Raw genomic sequence first — 18,895 nt, 5'->3', positions numbered from 1 at the left:
CTTGTCCCCCCACCAGGGCACTGCCCTGGACCTAGCTGGGTGCCAGCGGCCCCCAGACCCCCGGCTAAATTTTCAGATAATTTCACTTTGGTCAAATCACATCCCTGTGAAGTGTACCTAATGATTTGACTTGTCCCAATCCCATGAGAAAATCCATAATTTCTTTGACATATTCCTTTTTAGCAATATCCTGATCATATCGTAAGAATACTGTTAAACCACCATCTTTTTCCCCGCTGTAACTGTAATATGAAATTCTCACACGGATTCATCTCTGATAAACCTGAATTTGAAAAGGGGCGTGTAGACTTTTTCCTAGCCACTGTACAATGTGGTTTTGTGATCCACTACAGGCTACGATGACATCTCCGACTGCATCGATCTGATCATCTGCCTGGGCGGGGACGGCACGCTGCTCTACGCCTCTTCTCTCTTCCAGGTACATGCATGTGGCTCTTTAGCATCTCGATAGCATTAGCATTGGGGCATCGTCTCAAATGTCTTTTCATCCAGGGCAGCGTTCCCCCGGTGATGGCGTTCCACCTGGGCTCGCTGGGCTTCCTGACGCCCTTCAAATTTGAGTCGTACAAGACCGAAGTGGACAAAGTCTTTGAAGGTAGGCTACGCTCGACAGACATTATAAAGGAAATCCTCAAGGAATTGAAATTGGGCCCTAAAAAGGATTATAGTTCAAGACGGCGGTAAAAAGGAAGATCTACATAAAATAGTTAAATAGTTTTACAGCAAATAATGAGGATCATTTCCACATAAAAACAATACATTTGTGAATAGTGTATATGTGGGGGAACCTTGTAGTCAGTTCACAGCTTGTTGGACTTAACGGTTCTTTTTTTTTTGAGGTTGGCAATTTTCTGCACGTTTGCAGCTCATTTGTGGCGAATTGCTAAGCTACACGTCTGTCTAAATTTATTGGAACAGCAAGGCCAATAACTTTTTGTTGGTTTGGCATCTAATGTTGAATATCAGACAAAGCGCTAACCTTTTCCATTTATTTACATCGAGTTAGATACACAACTCCGCCCGTGGTGAGCAAAAGTAATGGAACTGTTCCGCCCTTGCCTAAAATGGGTTTGTAACTACTGTACATATTGATGCCACAAAATGGTGGCAAATTATCATAAAAGATCAACGCCAGGAATCTACAATGTACACAATCATCAAGCCATGTTGCACACACTAGCCTAAATAATACAGGCACAGACTGATGTCACATATCATGGATGTCACATCATATCTGCTTAGGCAGAGAAGCAGAAGCATACTTTTGATTGTCACTTTTGTCTGTGGATGAGGTGCATTCAAGGGCCACCAATAATAGAGGATGTCTTAAACACAGATGCAAAAAATATATAAATGAATTCAACTTAACTCATTCACTCCCAGCCATTTTCACTGAAGCAACCCCCTTCACTCCCTGCTGTTTTTACTGGATTTTGCCAGATTTCGCATGGCCCACAGAATATTGTGTTTTATTGCTATAAAAACATGGAGCCTACCAAAAGAAAGATTAGAGTCTCTTCTTTCATCAGGAAAAATATATATATTTGTATCTGTTTCCGTTTTGCAGAAATTAGCATTGGAATATAGCTTAAAATCTCGTATACTCTGCTGCCACCTGCTGGCTGTTTTTGAAATAACTACAATTGCATCAATTGTTCGCTGCAGTTGAGAGGCTGCATCAAAGCCTTCTGTATGCTTTAGCACCCAAAAAACAAAAATGTATCAATACATTTTGGGGACACTGGTAATAGAACATTTTTATATGTTTTTGGCAGCATAGGTTTTTTTTTTCTTCTGAGAGCTCAGTATTGTTCATTCGGTAATTTTACCAATTTGACATGTCATCATCATTGCTCTCTCTGTCTCTGTTTTTATTTTTTTACTTTTTATTTTGTAGGTGCGTGAGTATGTGCGGGTGTGTGCGTGCGTGTGAGTGTGAGTGTGTACACATTAATTCACCTAAAACCTATTAAAAATCTCATACCGTTCACCTAAACCGAATACTTCAGAATCCAGCTAGAGTTGTGAGGTTGTTAGGAGACCCGAGGAAGAAGCAGATTGTGTTTGAATATCGATAGATGCTGGTGTGGAGGGATCTTGCATGCATGAAAATCTCCACCAAAGAGGCGAGCCGTCAACCCCGGCCAGGACAAAACAAGCGCAACCCCCCAGGCCACGGCAGCGCCAAGGCACAACCACCAGCCGGAGAGCAAACCCAGGAGCCAGGAATGCCCCACACTCCAACACGGGCCGTGCCCCAAGCCCAACGCAGCAGAACGGGGCTCGTCAGGCCTGCCAGGCACCCCACCGGCCCACAGCCCCCGCCACCCACCACAACCCAGCCCCAGCCGCTCCCAGGCTCCCTGTGTGTTATGTGCCCTATGTGTCTATTAACAAAGTGTATTGTGCAAAACTAGTGCAGTGAGTTAAGAGGAGCGACCAGAGGGGCCTTTCCCAACCGGGCGGGGGCAGGAGGCTGTTTTTTCCATTAAAATGTGATTTATGAAGAGGTTAGACCATTGGTCGATATTCAGAGTTTGTTTATTTTTCCAGTTTTTTCGCGATAGTAAGGGCTACGTGTTAAGTCAGTTGTTGTCAGGTCACCTAGCAAACACAAGTTTGGAGATAAAGGTATCTTAAAGTCCAAGATAGCGGAAAGTTTTTCTAAGACTTTAGTCCAGAAATACATAACCGGAATACATAACCAGAAAGCATGAACATAAGTGTCTGTAGTGTTTTGTAAACATTGGAGACAAATGTCGGAGTCTGAGAGTCCCATTTTCTTCATCATATATTGAGTAATGTATGTTCTGTGAATAATTTTATATTGGATAAGTTGTAAATTTGTGTGTTTTGTCATTTTAAATGCGTTTTCACAAACTTGAATCCAAAAGTCAGGTTCCGGTGCTATAGACAAGTCTGTCTCCCATTTCGAGATGGGTAAAGACATTTTATCAGTGTATGAAAGTAACTTATATATTTTTGAGAGTTTTTTTGTTGTCGGAGAAAGCTTGTTAATATCTTTAGCTAAAACAGGTGGTTGGGGCGTACCCCGAAGTGTTGGAATTTTTTTCTTTATCATATTTTTAACTTGCAGATAATGTAAAAAAATTCCGTTTTTTATTTAGTATTTTTGGAGCAAGGATGTATATGATATAAACATATTATCTGAGAAGAGATGGTGGAGATGTGTAATTCCTTTCTGCTCCCACACACCTAAATAAAACGGTTGGTTGTTAAGTTGAAAGTCGGGGTTATGCCATAGGGGAGAAAGCCCACAGGGCTCCACTTGGGCTTTTGTCATTTCTCGTGCCTTCACATAGCATAGGGTTTACAATGCACTAGTTTCCCCCCAGATGGCACCGAGTGCCAGAATGCCATTTTATTGTCATCCCGACGCGCATAATGTGTCACTCGTGTTAAGCGCGTCGCTCACGATCCACCTGCCGATGTGTTCAGGGAACGCGGCCATCACTTTGCGCAGTCGCCTGAAGGTGAAGGTGGTGAAGGAGATGTTCCCGCCGCCGCAGCGGGAGCAGGAACAGGAAGAGGAAATCAACGGCCTGGTACCTCACTGCTACAGCGGCAACGACGCAGGCAAGGTCACCCTGCAGCTCCAGGTGAGCTCCTCTCGTCTCCGTCCGTCGCTGGCAACTGGACCGTGTGGGGCTCGTGTTGAAAGTATTACGTCAACGTGTTGCGGTTCCGTAGAAGAGTCGGTCACGTCATCCCCATTTCCTTTTCATCCCTTCCCTCTGAATTGCTTGTTATTGTTTTATTCCCCCGCCTGCCTATTGTGGGTACGCAGGCTGCGTTACCATGGCAACAGTCATAATAAGGAAGGAAGGCGGACGTGATGCCGTGTGTTTGTGTTGAGCCCGGTTGCCACGGAGACCGTGGCGTCAACAGCAGAGTCGACGGCAAATGAATGTTTAATGGAGTCTGCCCACGCACGCACGCACACAGCTGCAGTGGATCTTCCCCCCCGTCGCCCCCTCCTCCTTCCTTCGTGTCTGATCTCATTGATAGACTGCAGACGCTGATTGATGATTCGTCCGTCAGCGCCTCAGTCGAACCTCCTCTCGGGGATGCGCTGGGCAGCTGACGTCAGCGCACCTGTCAGACGTGGTGAGCGTCTGAGGCGCGTGACGCATGCCGCCACGCCATCTTTTCTTGTTTGGATCCAACCGAGACCAACAATCGGCAGGAAGACTTTTTCATGTTGAAGACCGCAGCTGCTTCTAATTCTTTTGCTGGATCGAGTGTCCGTCTGGCGCTCCTCATTCGAGCGGCGGGAGTCTCGTCTAGCAGGGCACGACTTCCAGACTTTCGAGAATAAAATTCTATTATTTATTATTTATTCATTCATTTACGATAAATATATATATATTAGAATAAAGTAATAGTTAACAATAAAAATAGCTAATTTGTGCTAGATAAGATAGAAAAAAATGGCAATATTATAGGATTTTTTTCTAGATCACAATGTTAGAATTTTACAAGACATCACATTTTGTCTAGATAAAAAAAAGTGTTTTTTTGTGACGGAAAAAGTTTTCAAATTCTGAGAATACTTTTTTCTAAATTACTAAAAAGGTTGGAATTTTTAGAGTAAAAAATCCGAATGAGATACATTTTTTTTAATCAAGCCTTTTTCACATGAAAAAAAGTTGTTTAAAGTAATATTAGAAACAATAATTCATATCTCAGTTCATCAGTACCACACAAATACTTAATTTGTGCAGAGGATAAAGAATATATGAGTGTGAATACTGTTATATGGCTGCACCAGCAGTAACATTAATCTGTGGGAAAATGGCCCCTGCGGAGCTTCAAGCTATTTTTGTGATCCAATGATTGCGTTTTTTCAAATAATCGCCACATCCAAGTGACTCTAATGCTCAGCGTTTGTATGTGCAGGTGCTGAATGAGGTGGTGGTGGACCGCGGGCCTTCGTCCTACCTGTCCAACGTGGACTTGTACCTGGACGGACGTCTCATCACCTCGGTGCAAGGCGACGGTGAGAAACCACGGCCGCCATTTTGTACTCCCAAGCAGCATGAACTGTGACCGTCCTCCACCAGGCGTGATCGTGTCCACGCCGACGGGCAGCACGGCGTACGCGGCAGCTGCGGGGGCGTCCATGATCCACCCCAACGTGCCGGCCATCATGGTGACACCAATCTGCCCGCACTCGCTCTCCTTCAGGCCCATCGTGGTGCCCGCCGGAGTCGAGCTCATGGTAGGCGAGAACAAACAGAAGTTGATTCTATATACAGTGATGATGCAATATCTATTTACTATTTGTAATCCCTCCAAAGATCACCTTGTCCCCCGACGCCAGGAACACGGCTTGGGTGTCGTTCGATGGCAGGAAGAGACAAGAGATCCAACATGGCGACTGGTACTGCTTTGAACATAATGATCCGCTTATGGATGTTGGAATTGATTGATTAGTCGCATCTTTGCAGGCTCTGTCTCACTAGTTTGCTGTCTAAAGAAGAAGACATTGTCCTTAATGGTTATTGGGGTGTGCCAAAAGATCGATTCTCATTTAGTATGATTCACAATTGATTTTAAATGTCCAAAAATCGATTTTATTTCAATTATTTTATACTGTCTTGCCCTTGTTTGTGTGTGCCTTTTTATTGGGAGCACTGTTCATGTTGTACACAATTTGGCCACTTAGGGGCAGTGTGGTTCCGCTCGTTCTGATACACTGTTAAGTTGTAGCCACATAGAAGCAACAAGTCATGATCAAGTTATTCCGATAAAAGTTTTTTTTTTTTTTTGCAGTGTAGGATGTTAAGATGCTTCACTGTAAACATTCCTGAAGCGTTTTGTATGAATAGTCGTTCTTTTGAGTGATAAAAGTGCCACGAGTAGCGCGCTAATTAGCATTAGCGAGTCAGTCTGGAGTAAATCATGACAATTCTTTGCATATCTATAAATTGAAGCAGAAATCATTGTCAATCAAATCATTTTTAATCTAAAATCGTTCGGAATCGATAATCGATTCCGAATCGCAGACCCCAAAATCGAAATCTAATCGATTCGTGAGACAGTCAAAGATTCCCAGCCCTAATGGTTACCCATCTTGGAATACAACAAAATGATCATTTAATTTTTTTCAGTATAATAATATTTTTACATTAAAAAGTTTTTCATATTTTTTTTAGTAATAATTTTTCTCATTCACATTCTCATTCACTCCCACAGCTGTTGTACTGGATTTTGCCGGCCCACAGAATATTGTGTTCTATTGCTATAAAAACATGGAACGTACCAAAAGAAAGATTAGAGTCTCTTCTTTCATCAGGAAAAAATAGTATATCTGAATGATACCAGCCTTATTTGAAGGCATCGGGTATTTATGGAGACTGCCAATACACGCACTCGATACTGACATCAAGTTAGTTCTCCTTGTCAGTAGTTGGCGCGGTGCTGCGTCAGTTTGACACATTGACAATTCATTATCTGCGTCAGAAAGAATGCTCTTTGGTCAATTTTTTATCATTGTCAAATGAAATCTAAAATATGCCAAAAGTATTAGCGGTATCGATACTGGGTATCAATGAGTACTTAATTACTGGTATCTGGGGGAAAAAAGTGGTTACGATTATACATGATAAAAATGAATGTTTATTTTTTTTTAGTAATAAATATTTTAATATTTGTTCACTTTTGGTCACTTTTTTTTTGCAAGAATTAATTCACATTTTTGCACAGTAATAGTCTGGGAATAAAATCAAATTTTTGAGAAAAAGTCTTTATTACTTTTAATAAAGTCTTAGTTTCTTCAGATAAAAAGTTGTAATCTTACAAGACTTCAGTTAAGCTATTTTTGTTTTTTAATCTTAGTCTTGCAAGAAAATATTTTCCAAAGCTTTTCAAGATTAAAAACTTTTAATTATTGGGATGGCATTTCTTTAAGAGAAATAATCAGATTTGTATTTTTTAACAGTCAGTAATGAAGTCACATTTTTTAGCCATTTATAATAACCTACAGTAAACAATTGTGTGTATGTTGTTAGCATCAAGATCACAACGTCGTGCTACCCGGTGCCGTCCATCTGCTGCCACGACCTGGTGTACGACTGGTTCGAGAGCCTGGCGCAGTGCCTGCACTGGAACGTGCGCAAGCGGCAGACGCGCCTCACCGACGCATCCGACACGGAGAATTGAACCCCTTCCGCACCCCCCACCTCCCTCTCATCGCAGTACCTGAGCCAATTGCCGCACCCCTGTGCTGCTACTTCTCCACCACAGCGTCCCCTTTTTTACATTCCACACTGTGTTGAATTAAGAGAAACATTATGTGTATATATTTGTACAAATGATAGTTTAGTTCCTAGTTATTTAATGTCATATTGATATATTTTCAAGTACGAGTTACATAGCGCAGTCGAGCAGTGTCCTTACTTGAACCAAGGCACATATTTTACTTTAGCAAAATGTCATGGCTCGCCGCCACAGACACAATAACAAAAAAAGTATGTACTGTGCAGTGAACCCCTGCTATTTGTGGAATAGGGGCCGAGCAAGTGATTGACGCCCCCAAAAAGGAGCTTGTAATTGCCTACTGATGCCGCAAGAATAAAAATTGCAAAGTGCTTAAAACAGATCATAAAGCATCAAAACCATGCTTTCAAATTATACACAATGATGAACCCATGCTACGGAGAGACCTGTAGTCACTCGTTACATTGTTCAACTCCAACCACGTGGTACTCATCAATATTAGCTAGCTAGCTTGCTAGCATAAATTGACGTGACGTCATGCATGGGCAATGAAAAGTGATTTGAGGGTGAGGCCCGCGATATGAAAACCCCACCAATGAATTAAATTTAACGCAGATTCCACCAGATGGCGCCATATCGCCGACTTGTTCAGCCAGTAATTAATAATTGGATCCCAAAATAGCACGTAAATTTGTAAATGCCAAAATGCGGTTATGTGGGGGTTCACTGTATGCAAGTTATTTGTACCTTCATCCTCCAGTTGTCCTTACTGGCAGAGTTGAGCAGAACATTATTTGTTTTAAGTCAATATTTTTCCAACCTATCAGTTCCCACAGCTCATTGGTTGGTAATCAATCACTGACTTCAAAAATGTCATGGAGCCAGGAGCACAAAATGGTGGCTTTAAAAAAATAAAGAAACACTTCCTGGTGCTTTCTATGTTTTTTTTTATTGCAATAAGATATTTCCAGACATCTATTTATATATATTTTTTTATTATTAAATTATACTCCAATATTGCATGAGAATCAAATGTGAACAACTATAGGCAGACGAGAGAGAACGTTGACATCTACGACTTGTAACTCGCCAGAGTCATTTAATATGTCATATTATACTACGTTGTACAAGAGGAAGAGGAGGGAGACAAAGTATCAACACAATAACTACAAGAGACCGAAAATGGTAAAAAAGAAAAAAGTGGAATAAATTAACGGGCAGTAAGAAAAAGCAGCTGATGGAGACGTTTCTACTTTTATTTTGACATGAAGTCATATAAAAACTAAACATGATGGCAGGGAGGGGAATATTTATATATATATATATATTTAACACCTCCTAATAATAGAGAAGACGCAAAGAGGCAGTTACGTGGACTGCAAACACGGTATGCATAATTATAGCTCATAGATCCAAATATTACCAAGGAGTAAGAGGGACACACTGAATAACAAAAGAATGAGACCATGACAACAAAGGTCAATTTTTTTTTTTACAGGTAAGTCAGAATCCTAATAGAATAAAGTCCAAATGAGAATTTGATTTTTTTTCCCTCAATGGAAGAGGGGGGGTATTGGAGGGGAAAAATCTAAAAAATAATTTCTCAAAATAGTACAACCTAAAAAAAAGACTTATGAAATTCGTCCAAATTTTTTTTTAGAATAGTACTTATATATATATATAGAGAGAGAGACTTTAGATTTTAATTAAATGACTTCTAACTTAATACGAGACTCATTGAAACTGCACCTCGTAAAAATTTGAACTTTGTCCCGATATTTTGCCAGTTTTTTTTTAAATTTGTGTAAGATTAAGACTTTTTCTCAGAAAAATATGACCAAATTCTTGTGAGATTGACTTTTAAGTGTGACTTTATTTTTGTGACACTGTTTTTAAAAAAGAGACTACATTCTTATGACTTCAGCTGTAAAAATCCCTAACTTTGTCTTTGTTTTGTTTTTTTGTGGTGTTATTTTACTCTCAAGTGCGTCCCTACTGCTCCGTGGTAAAATAAAAAAAACATACATTTGAAAAGGTGATCCTCCTGAATACTTCCACACTGTGCTCTTGTTTGTTGGGCGACGTGAACTGTTCTTGTCACACTCCCTGGTGTTGTTTGGCACCTTTTTATTTTCAAACTGTACTTTTACTTTGAAACTGGACTACCATCTTGTTGACCACATGTGCGCACAAAAATAAAAATCCAGTTCACCATGGCGAATCTCCGCACGCTTTTTTTTTAAGGTTCCTTTAAAAACAATAACAAAAAAAACCAAATGATTTGGTCCCTCTGGGTCGGGTCGGGATGTGGGCCACGATGACACAAAAAAAGGCGGGGCAAGAGACTTCTCCGTTGGACCTTGCTGTGAATGTCCCGTGTTTTATGTGTGTGTATGTTGGGGGGGGCAAATAGGTTAAGGTTAATATTTGTAACTGGAAACTTTCCATGAGATTTTTGGGTAACTGAAAGGAATGGAAAGCTATCACATTCAAGCGTAAACAGAAATTTTGTCGTAAGCAGACATGTAAAATAAGGTAGCTCTCCTTGCCCACATGCAAGGGCATTACATTACTTTAATTGCAGCATAACCCCCCTACAACTATATTAAGGTTCCCTATTTACTCATTCACTGCCATTGACGTTAAAAATTCATGTGAACTATTTCTATTAGTTTAACATTTGTTCCCACTTTTGTTAACAAGAGTATGAAAAACTATAAAAAAATAATTGTATTAGAACAAATATAAAATGTGTGATTGAGAGTTAATTAGTGAAGTCAATAATTAATTACATTTCAAAATTTTAATCACCTGACACGATTTAAAAAAAAGAAGAAAAGATGATTAAAATTAGGAGCGTCAGGCGATTATTTTTTTTTTAATCGTAATTAATTGCATGGCTTCACGAGTTAACTCACGATTAATTACAAATTTTATATCTGTTCTAAATGTACAATAAAAAAATTCTAGGTTTCCATACTCTTGTTAACAAAAGTGGAAAAAAATGTGAAACTAATAGAAAGAATTCAAATGAATATTTGACGTCTATAACCGTCAATGGCAGTGAATGTAAATTCCTGGTTTATTCCGGTGAAAAGTTTCCAAATTAGAAAATCCCCAGAGTTTTGCAACCCGATGATGACATGTGGCAGGAAAAGATGGCAGATGAGCTCGTGTGAGGCAGGAAGTCAGTAGAACGTGACAGGATTCTTTTTTTGGGGGAGTTTATGATTGAGTCGCATGGACTTGAGTGTCTTTACGCTCCTCCACCTCTTTTTCTTTGTCTTCCTGGTCTTTGTCTTCTTCCGTGTGCTGGTCCAGTTCCTCCCTGGTGATCATCTCAAAGTCGTTGCCGTTGCTGTGCTGCGATCCGTCGTCCTCCTTGCGCTCGCTGTCCGTGTCCGAGCGCCGCTCTTCCTCCTCCTCTTCGTCCTCGCCGCTTTTACGCTCCTTGTCGTCGTCTTCGTACTCCTCCTCCTCGTCCTCCTTCTTCTCGCTGTCTGACTTGTTGTCATCGCTGTCCGACTTGCGGGCCTCGCCTGCGCCTGCGTCCTCTTTGACCTTCTTGCTGGTGCCGCCTCGCGGGCCTTTGTACTCGTGCGTGTAGAGCGGGCGGAAGGAGTCGATGAAGCCCACGTCGGCCGTCAGGTTGGGCAGGAACCACAAGTGGTGGCGTCCGCCCGTCACCAGCCAGATGAGCAGGAACAGGATGCAGCGAGCTGCCAGAACAGACGCCATTTTGTCAGAACACCTTTGCCAAAACCATCAAAAACACACGTATGGCCATCAAGTTGAATTTAAACATTTTTGCGCACTTGCCTATGTTATTTTACAGTTAAATTGTAGACCATTATGACAAAAATTTTAGATCAACAATGGTGGTTTTCATGCCTATCGATTAGAGGTGTGCCAAAGAACAATAATCGATTCAGAATCCAATTTAAATGTCCCCAAATCGATTTTGTTTAAGTAATTTTACACCGTCTTGCTCTTGATTGTGTGCCTTTATTTTGAGCGCTGTTCATGTTGCACATGATTTGGCCACTGAGGGGCAGTGTGGTTCCGTGCATTCTGATACACTGTTAAGTGGTAGCCACATTAGAGAATAGAAGGAAAAAGTCACGATCAAGTTATGCCAATTTTTTTTTTTTTGCAGCGTAGGAAGCGCATATGCCAATGAGTAATGTTAACATGCTTCTCTATCTACATTCCTGAAGCGTTTTGTATGAATAGCCGTTCTTTTGAGTGATGAAAGTGCCGAGAGTAGCGCGCTAATTAGCGTTAGTCAATGGCACTTTCCATTGTGCGTTAGCCTTGAGCTAGCTACGATGGGGAAACAAGCTAAACAAGTCACTGCTTTAATCGTCCACTCGCAACAGGGTGAAAAAGCACTTTTTTTCCAATTCAAAACTTAATAATCATCATGACATTTTTTTTTTGCACATCTATAAATTGAACGAGATATGATTGCCAATCATATCCTTTTCAATCAAAAATCTTTCTGAATCGAAAATCAATTCTGAATCGAAGCGCAGACCCAAAAATCGGAATCAAATCCTTCCCACACGTCATGAACATTAACACTTCCGGCGGTACCTACAAAATAAAAGTGTCCCTCAGGTCAGCTTTATTGTGACGAGGTGCGACAACCACGCATGCGACGCTGCACAAATGACATTTTTGTCTGTCAAAGAGCGCAGTCAGCGTTTGCCTGCTTGTTTTTTTGAAAATGATTCATTTGGAACATGTTCAAAAATTGTGCAGCAGGTGTAAGTATTTTAAAACTTGAGTAAATTACATTTTAGACCTGCGGTGAAAATAGTCTTTTTTTTTTTTTACATTTAGGACCTAAAATTTAAGTTTCTGAATTTTAGACTTTTTTTAGACCCTGCAGGAACCCCGGTTTGAGAAATTGATTGATTATCAAATTTATTAGTCCAAAAGTATTTTCAATATTGTAACTAATTAATAATATACAAATAATTATACATTAAAAAAATATATTATAACTTAACATTGAATATGAATAAAAAAAATCTTTATTTTCAGACATCGTATGAATAACCGGTAAATGACAGTTTGAACCTGAAGCAGCTTTAAAAGTGTCTGAAAAACTGGTGGCTCTTCACATGAATCAGTAGACATGAAAGTTACAAAAAGGTTGGCGAGTAAAACATCACTCGCTTTCATGTGATCTTGCTGGACTGTCCTTTATTTGGTTTGGTTTACTCATTAAACCTGAGTACGTATTAAAAAAAAATAAAATAAAAGAAAAGAAATAAAATAAACCATTTTGATCCAAGCCACTACTAATAAGCGCTTTAAACATCTTGCCATATGTTTCAGTATTTTATGTTTTATATTTCGTGTCAACCGCCGACATTGCTGCACTGAAAATCACATAGCGGAAAGAAGGAACTGGAAATGACGCAATTATTCAAATAAAATTTTCTGTGAACTACGGCCACGGCTGCCCAATAAGGCGCCTGACGTAAAATACATGAAACACAATAGCTCACTCTGCTTTTCCGCCGGATCCGCTTGTCTTCATCTCAAACATGCTTCACGTAAAACGGAAGAAAAAAAAATCTGCTGCAAATAAAATCTTTCAACCAATAAATTATACTGAAAAAAAAAATAAAAAATCATCTTTCCAAGGGCCTATAGCTGTCCAACAAGATGCCTGACCTAAAATACCTGAACTTCAGCAGCAAACAAATGATAGAAACTTTTTCAAAACATAAACAAAATGTTGTGGAACGTGGCGAAAACCGGTGCGAGGCGAGCGTTCTTACCGACGGCCAGGAGCAGAATGCTGGCCACGAAGCAGCCGGCGGCCACGCTCAAGTAGTACACGCCCACGCGCATCTCGGCAGGCCACAGCGGGAAGAGCGTGGCGGCGATCACGGCAATCACTGACCGCCGTGAACAACAAGGTGTTAAAAGCTTCACAGAGTCGGCCAACGGGTGCAAGAGACAACATGATGTGCAAACTGACCCACGATCAGCCCCATGGCGAAGGTCTTGAAGTGGACCGGGTCGTAAATCCACACGTACACCTGCACAAGACGAGATTTTTGTTTTGTTTTGAAATGGACAAAATGGTCGCCGCGTGACTTTCGACCTCGTTTCCATCGAGGAAGACTTCGTCCTCGTGCAGCTCCAGTTTGAACTTCTTCTTCACTTCCTTCTTCTTCTTGGGGCTGTCGTCCTGCAAACATTTCAACACCGACATCACTTCCCTCTCTCCAGGTGGCGCCTTGACTTATGACTTCACTCCGAGACCATGCTCACAACTCAAAACACTCCTACCTCAGTTCACATTTTCCCACTGAGATGAAAAGGCGCCATTAATATGTTCTAGCCTTCTCCCACACCGAAAAAATAAAATAAAAATGGCCATAAAGGAGAAAATAGCCCTCCATAATATTGTCGTTAGATTTCCATAGAAGCGCTGCGTCGATGCTCGCAGCAACTTCAAGTCAAATCCATCAAAATATCTTCGGTAATAGTCTTAATTACAAAAACTAAACAAAATAATTTCACCAACACACATTTGTCACCAAACTAAAACTAGACTAGAATAAAACTAGGGGTGGGAATCTTTGAATGTCTCACGATTCGATTTGATTCCGATTTTTGGGTCTGCGATCCGATTCAGAATCGATTTTCAATTAAGAACGATTTTTGATTGACAATGATTTGATTGGCTTCAATCTATAGATGTGAAAGGAATTGTAATGATCTACACCAGTCTGACTCACTAATGCTAATTAGCGCGCTACTCGCGGCACTTTTATCACTCAAAAGAACGGCTCCACGCTGCAAAAAACAACACCTTTTATTGGAATAACGTGATCGGGACTTTTTCCTTCTACTCTCTAATGTGGCTACAACTTAACAGTGTAACAGACCGCATGGAACCACACTGCCCCTAAGTGGCCAAACCAGGTACAACATTAACAGCACTCAAAATAAAGGCACACACAGACAAAGAGGCAAGACAGTATAAAATAATTGAAATAAAATCGATTTTGGGACATTTAAAATCGATTCTGAGTCGTACTAAATGAGAATCGATTTTTTGGCACACCCCTATATAAAACCCTCATTAATAAACAATAACTGGGACTAAATCAGTCTGCGTTTTTGTCGACTAATAAAGACGAGACGAAAATGATATGATTTTGTAGAATCTTGTCTCTGCTAATCGGTCACTGTCACACTGTCATGTGACACAGTGACAAACACATGGGACAGACAGGAGGTTGGATTTACCGTGTAAGGTTTAAAAAAGAAAAGAAAAAAAAGAGTCAATTATAGTTATAATTTAATATGAATCCAACGACGTTCCAACAATAATGTTAATACGACCGCTAACTAATGCTTGCTAACTCATAGCATGTTGCCATAGTAGCCACTTATTGATATACTGTAATTGTGTGTCAAGTTGTTTTTTTCATCAAAAAGATGAGAGAAAATTTTAGGTGAAATAGTTTTAGATCCAAAATGTTCAACTCAATCTGCTGATAAAAAAAATTAAAATAAATGATTGTCCGGACTAAAACGTTGACAGTTTTTGTTGACTAAAAGTAGACAAATAAGATTATGTCATTGTGTTTAGATTTATAGTCGACTAAAAATAGACTAAATAAAAACGGGATGAGGTTGACTAAGTATGATTAACAAAAACTAACAAGCGTGATTCAAATTGGACTGAGACTATATTTTAAAAATAGCTGATAAAATTAACACTATTTTATTTTTTGGACCCGTGTTATCAATAATCAATTCTAAAAATAGCTGCGATGATTGCTTGCAAGTTAAATGCAATGTAAAAAGTAGGGCTGGCTTAAAAAAAAAAAATCGAATAATCAATATTGAATCGATTTTCCTTATCAAGCCTGATATGGATTCCTAAAACCACGAATCATTTATTTTAATCTCTCTTATTCTCATTACTTTAAAAGAAAAGACAATTTTATAAAGGCCAGTATTTTCTTACATTTATGAGAGACCCGACTTATTGCACTTTAAGACAATTCTGAATCTTTTCAATGTACAATTACTGAATTAACCACAAAATTGAATTTAGAATTCAATGCTTGTGGAGTTTTTATCACGTCCTTGATAATTAAGAAGAAGTGTTGTTTTCCATAATGAATCAATATGGAATTGACTTCAGGAGAAAGCAATCGATAGCCGTCCCTGGAAGAAAAAAAAAAGTCCCCATCAAACATACGCTCTTGTCCTTCTTGGCTTCGCCGGCATCCGCCGCCTCCTTCTTCTTGTCTTTGTCCTTCTTCCCCTTCCTGTCCTCCTCCTTGCCACTGTCGCCCTTGGACTTCTTGTCCTTCTTGGTGTCCTTCTCAGACTTCTTCTTCATCACTTTGAGCGCTCGGCTGAAGAACTCCTTCTTCAGGAGCCTGCGCAAAAGGACAGCCGTGACTTTGTCCTTTCAAAATCAATCCGTCAATACAATCTCCACCCCAAAAAGGTGCGAGTACCTGTTGCAGTAGTCGACCACCGAGTCTCTGGTGGTGAAGACGGCTTCCTCGCCCTTCTTGGCCTTGGCCCACTTGGAGTCCAGCAAACAGTCCACCGCCTTGGATGCTGCTCGACGGAACACAGGAAAGAGTCCACACAATTTGCTTTCTTTTTAAAACTCGTTTTGGATTAAGCGTATCCTGTGAAAACCGGATCAGCCGCTGCCTTTTTTTTCTTCTTCTGGCCTGCGACCGGCTAGAAGTCATTCTGATGACGCAACAACAATATTCCAGACTCCTGTTTACTGAGGATTTTTTTTCTTTCCCAAATCCATACTGTCCTTAGATGAGCTTAGTCTGGGTCTTAGTCATTTTTTCAATTTTTTTTAAAATAAAGCAGGTCAATCCGTTTTCAATTGTCCATATTTACACGTACAAATGATACATAGAAAAGTGAAAACAAATCAGTAGGGATGCACCGAAATGAAAATGGTTAGCCGAAACCAAAAACCGAAAATGAGAAATGCTTGGCCGAAAACCAAAACGTCGGGGGAAAAATTATGCCAATGTTTACTACCGTTACATTTATTATAATCTTATTATAAAATATGTATTTAGCACAATCGAAATTGAAATGTGCCCACACCGCAGATGTTGGCGAGTGGCACATTAAACACCAAATGAGGGTTGAGCGTTTTCTGGCGGTGCGATTGCACTTCATAGTCAATGTAGCTCGCACCGGCGGGGACGAGGTGCGGCGCACTTAAAATCGGCACATTCACATATTCACCAACGTTGAAAAATAAATAAATAAATGTGTTCGCACCAGCGTCCTGTAGAGGTCTGCCGCCACCCGGAGATAGCGGTAAGTGTTTCCGTGTTTAAAACTGTTGATAGCAATAGTGCTAGCATTAGCTAAAGTATTTAGCACGGCGAAAAAGTGGAAGCGTTCGAGGGGCTCTTATTAAAAAAAAAAAAAAAAAAGGGGGGGGGTGCACTGCGGGAGAAAGAGTGGCTCACCTGTACTGCAATACACGGACGCTGTGTCTTTTTTCGACCCACTTAAATGTTGTGCCCCTCACCTCCGGCGTGCGCAACGGCCCCGACTGCTGCTGCGACCGACCGGTGAAAAGCCAGCGAGAAGAAAAAGCGGACACTCACCCCGCGTTCGCTGTTTAATTCAAACAGACGCTTGCTTGCAGCGTTCTATAAATATATATAATTTTTTTTTTTTAAATAGCCATTTTCAGCCGAAAATTTTCAGCGGCCGGATATTCGGTGCATGGCTACAAATCAGCATTGGCGTTCCTGGGAACTCCTTTGTCAAAACGCCAATTTGGGTTTGCTGTTCCTGTGGCTTTGACGAGCGCTTACCAGTGAAGTAATGCACTCTTTGGCCCATCATGTTGGTGGACTTGTTGGGACAGTTGAAGCGCATGTATTTGGCCACCGCCCTCTCCTCCTTGGTGGGTTCGCTTTCCTCCTGCACGCACACGCATAACAATGTTCAGAATTATTATTATATATTTTTTTGTATATATTATTTAATTTACCAGCCATGCTTGAATAAAATAACTGATTAGGACTAGGAGTACTGTAATGCTTTTTTTTTTTTGGGGGGGGGGGGGGGGTCCTCGCATGTTTATGGTAACACTTGTTAAGTGTTTGCACTTCATAAATTTAGCCTCAATAACAATGTTTAGATCAAATTACTGTATATAGTCTGCTCATATTCCACATCTAAAGCGTATTTATTTAATTAGATCATGAAAATATCATTTCTTTAGAGACATGTTAAATATCACAATAATAACGCTTTTGCGATATTCAACACCATATCGAGGGGTGTGAATTGCCTCGTACCTGGCGAATCGATTCATATCACGATTAATCCTGATACTAATCTATAAATTGATTATTGCAATTTTTTTCTAAACTCAAATTTAGAAAATACTCATCCGTAAACTTGTACATGTACACTGTAAGATTTGTACGAAAATGTATTTATTTATCTGAAACTTTAGGCCTAAAACTGTGAGTCACTGTATTTAAAAAACAATCTGTTGCAATCTGTTTCATGTTTGAACAGCATTGAAATAAAATATTAAGGCTTGATGTTCCATTAATATAACATTCTTCCATGCTTAACGTGTGAACCCTAACCCTAAGTAAGACGTTTTGTTGAATATTTCCATAAAAAATTGATGATTAAAAATCGATTCGGCCGCATATCGAATCAATTCAAGAACTGCGTGCTGTAATATCGCGATATATTGCCCATATCGCATACCGAATGGTTTTCCAATATCATGCAGCCCTAGTAAAAAAAAAATCATTAATTCATTCAAATACAATTAGTCCTACGCCCCTTGTTTGCTCTTTAACAATCATTATGACTAAAATAATAATAATAATAACATTTGCCATATAACAACCAATATTTGCACTCGCTGTGGCTTCTACACACTAGTAGGGTCTTCACCTGTGGACCTGTTGCTGCAATGTCTTTCTCTACATATGGTGCATTTTCTCACAAATGTTCCGAAGTGAAGTCAAGAGTTGCACGAAATGACGACGCAGTGCCACATGTTACCTCACATTATGTAAACACGTCGCGCATTAGATTAAGCAATGACGCGGCTTCCGGCACCAAACACCCCAATTGGACGCAGTAAGTTAGTGCAAAATGGATACAATTAAAATAAATGAGCGTTTAAGCGAATAGACGGCATTTAAGGAACATTTCAGCCGAGCAGCACGACTCCAATGTAGTTGGAACGCAAGCTAACTTAGCCACATTAGCATTACCTAGCTTCGCCTCGCCGGCAACAAACGGCCTTCAAGCGGGCTCGCGATCGATGAGAGGCGGCCGGTTGCCGTCGCGCCACTGGCAGAGGTAGAACAACCGCAGAGGGGAGAAGAAAAAAAGAATCATCATACCTGGATCCGTTTCTTGTGTCTCCTGCGCTCCGCCATGATCGTCCACAGCAGCTCAGCTTCTCCCGACCGAGATCGCGCGTCAAGTATCGCGAGTCTGTAAGAACCTGAACGCCACGGTGCAGTATGACGAAGGAAGCTATGGGGTAGATGCCACGGACTTCCGACTCCGGGTTTCACACATCAGCATCGTTTCCGGCCACTGATGG

At 40.5% G+C, this 18,895-nt stretch overlaps 2 protein-coding genes across 2 annotated transcripts in view; one reads left to right on the top strand and one right to left on the bottom strand.

Moving 5' to 3' along the window:
* The window catches only part of skila (SKI-like proto-oncogene a), a 60,371-nt gene extending 52,176 nt beyond the window's left edge, over positions 1 to 8,195 (top strand). The window contains exons 13-19 of the mRNA XM_077556328.1: positions 354 to 439; positions 514 to 616; positions 3,481 to 3,641; positions 4,942 to 5,041; positions 5,106 to 5,263; positions 5,343 to 5,425; positions 7,056 to 8,195. Coding sequence (XP_077412454.1) covers positions 354 to 439; positions 514 to 616; positions 3,481 to 3,641; positions 4,942 to 5,041; positions 5,106 to 5,263; positions 5,343 to 5,425; positions 7,056 to 7,206 — 842 coding nt within the window. The 3' untranslated portion in view covers positions 7,207 to 8,195. The remainder of the gene's footprint in view (positions 1 to 353; positions 440 to 513; positions 617 to 3,480; positions 3,642 to 4,941; positions 5,042 to 5,105; positions 5,264 to 5,342; positions 5,426 to 7,055) is intronic.
* On the bottom strand, positions 8,194 to 18,854 carry sec62 (SEC62 homolog, preprotein translocation factor). Its single transcript, XM_077559099.1, has 8 exons — positions 18,690 to 18,854; positions 17,124 to 17,232; positions 15,771 to 15,876; positions 15,506 to 15,689; positions 13,388 to 13,474; positions 13,262 to 13,322; positions 13,059 to 13,178; positions 8,194 to 10,982 (listed from the first exon to the last, which is right to left on the bottom strand). Exons 1-8 carry the CDS (start codon positions 18,723 to 18,725, stop codon positions 10,489 to 10,491), a joined length of 1,197 nt encoding a protein of 398 aa, XP_077415225.1. The 5' UTR covers positions 18,726 to 18,854; the 3' UTR covers positions 8,194 to 10,488.
* Between the last annotated feature and the right edge of the window lie 41 nt (positions 18,855 to 18,895).

Source organism: Vanacampus margaritifer, chromosome 2 (assembly GCF_051991255.1).
Source record: "Vanacampus margaritifer isolate UIUO_Vmar chromosome 2, RoL_Vmar_1.0, whole genome shotgun sequence".
In the NCBI taxonomy this organism is placed as follows: domain Eukaryota; kingdom Metazoa; phylum Chordata; class Actinopteri; order Syngnathiformes; family Syngnathidae; genus Vanacampus; species Vanacampus margaritifer.
This window is presented reverse-complemented; position numbering and strand designations above follow the sequence as displayed.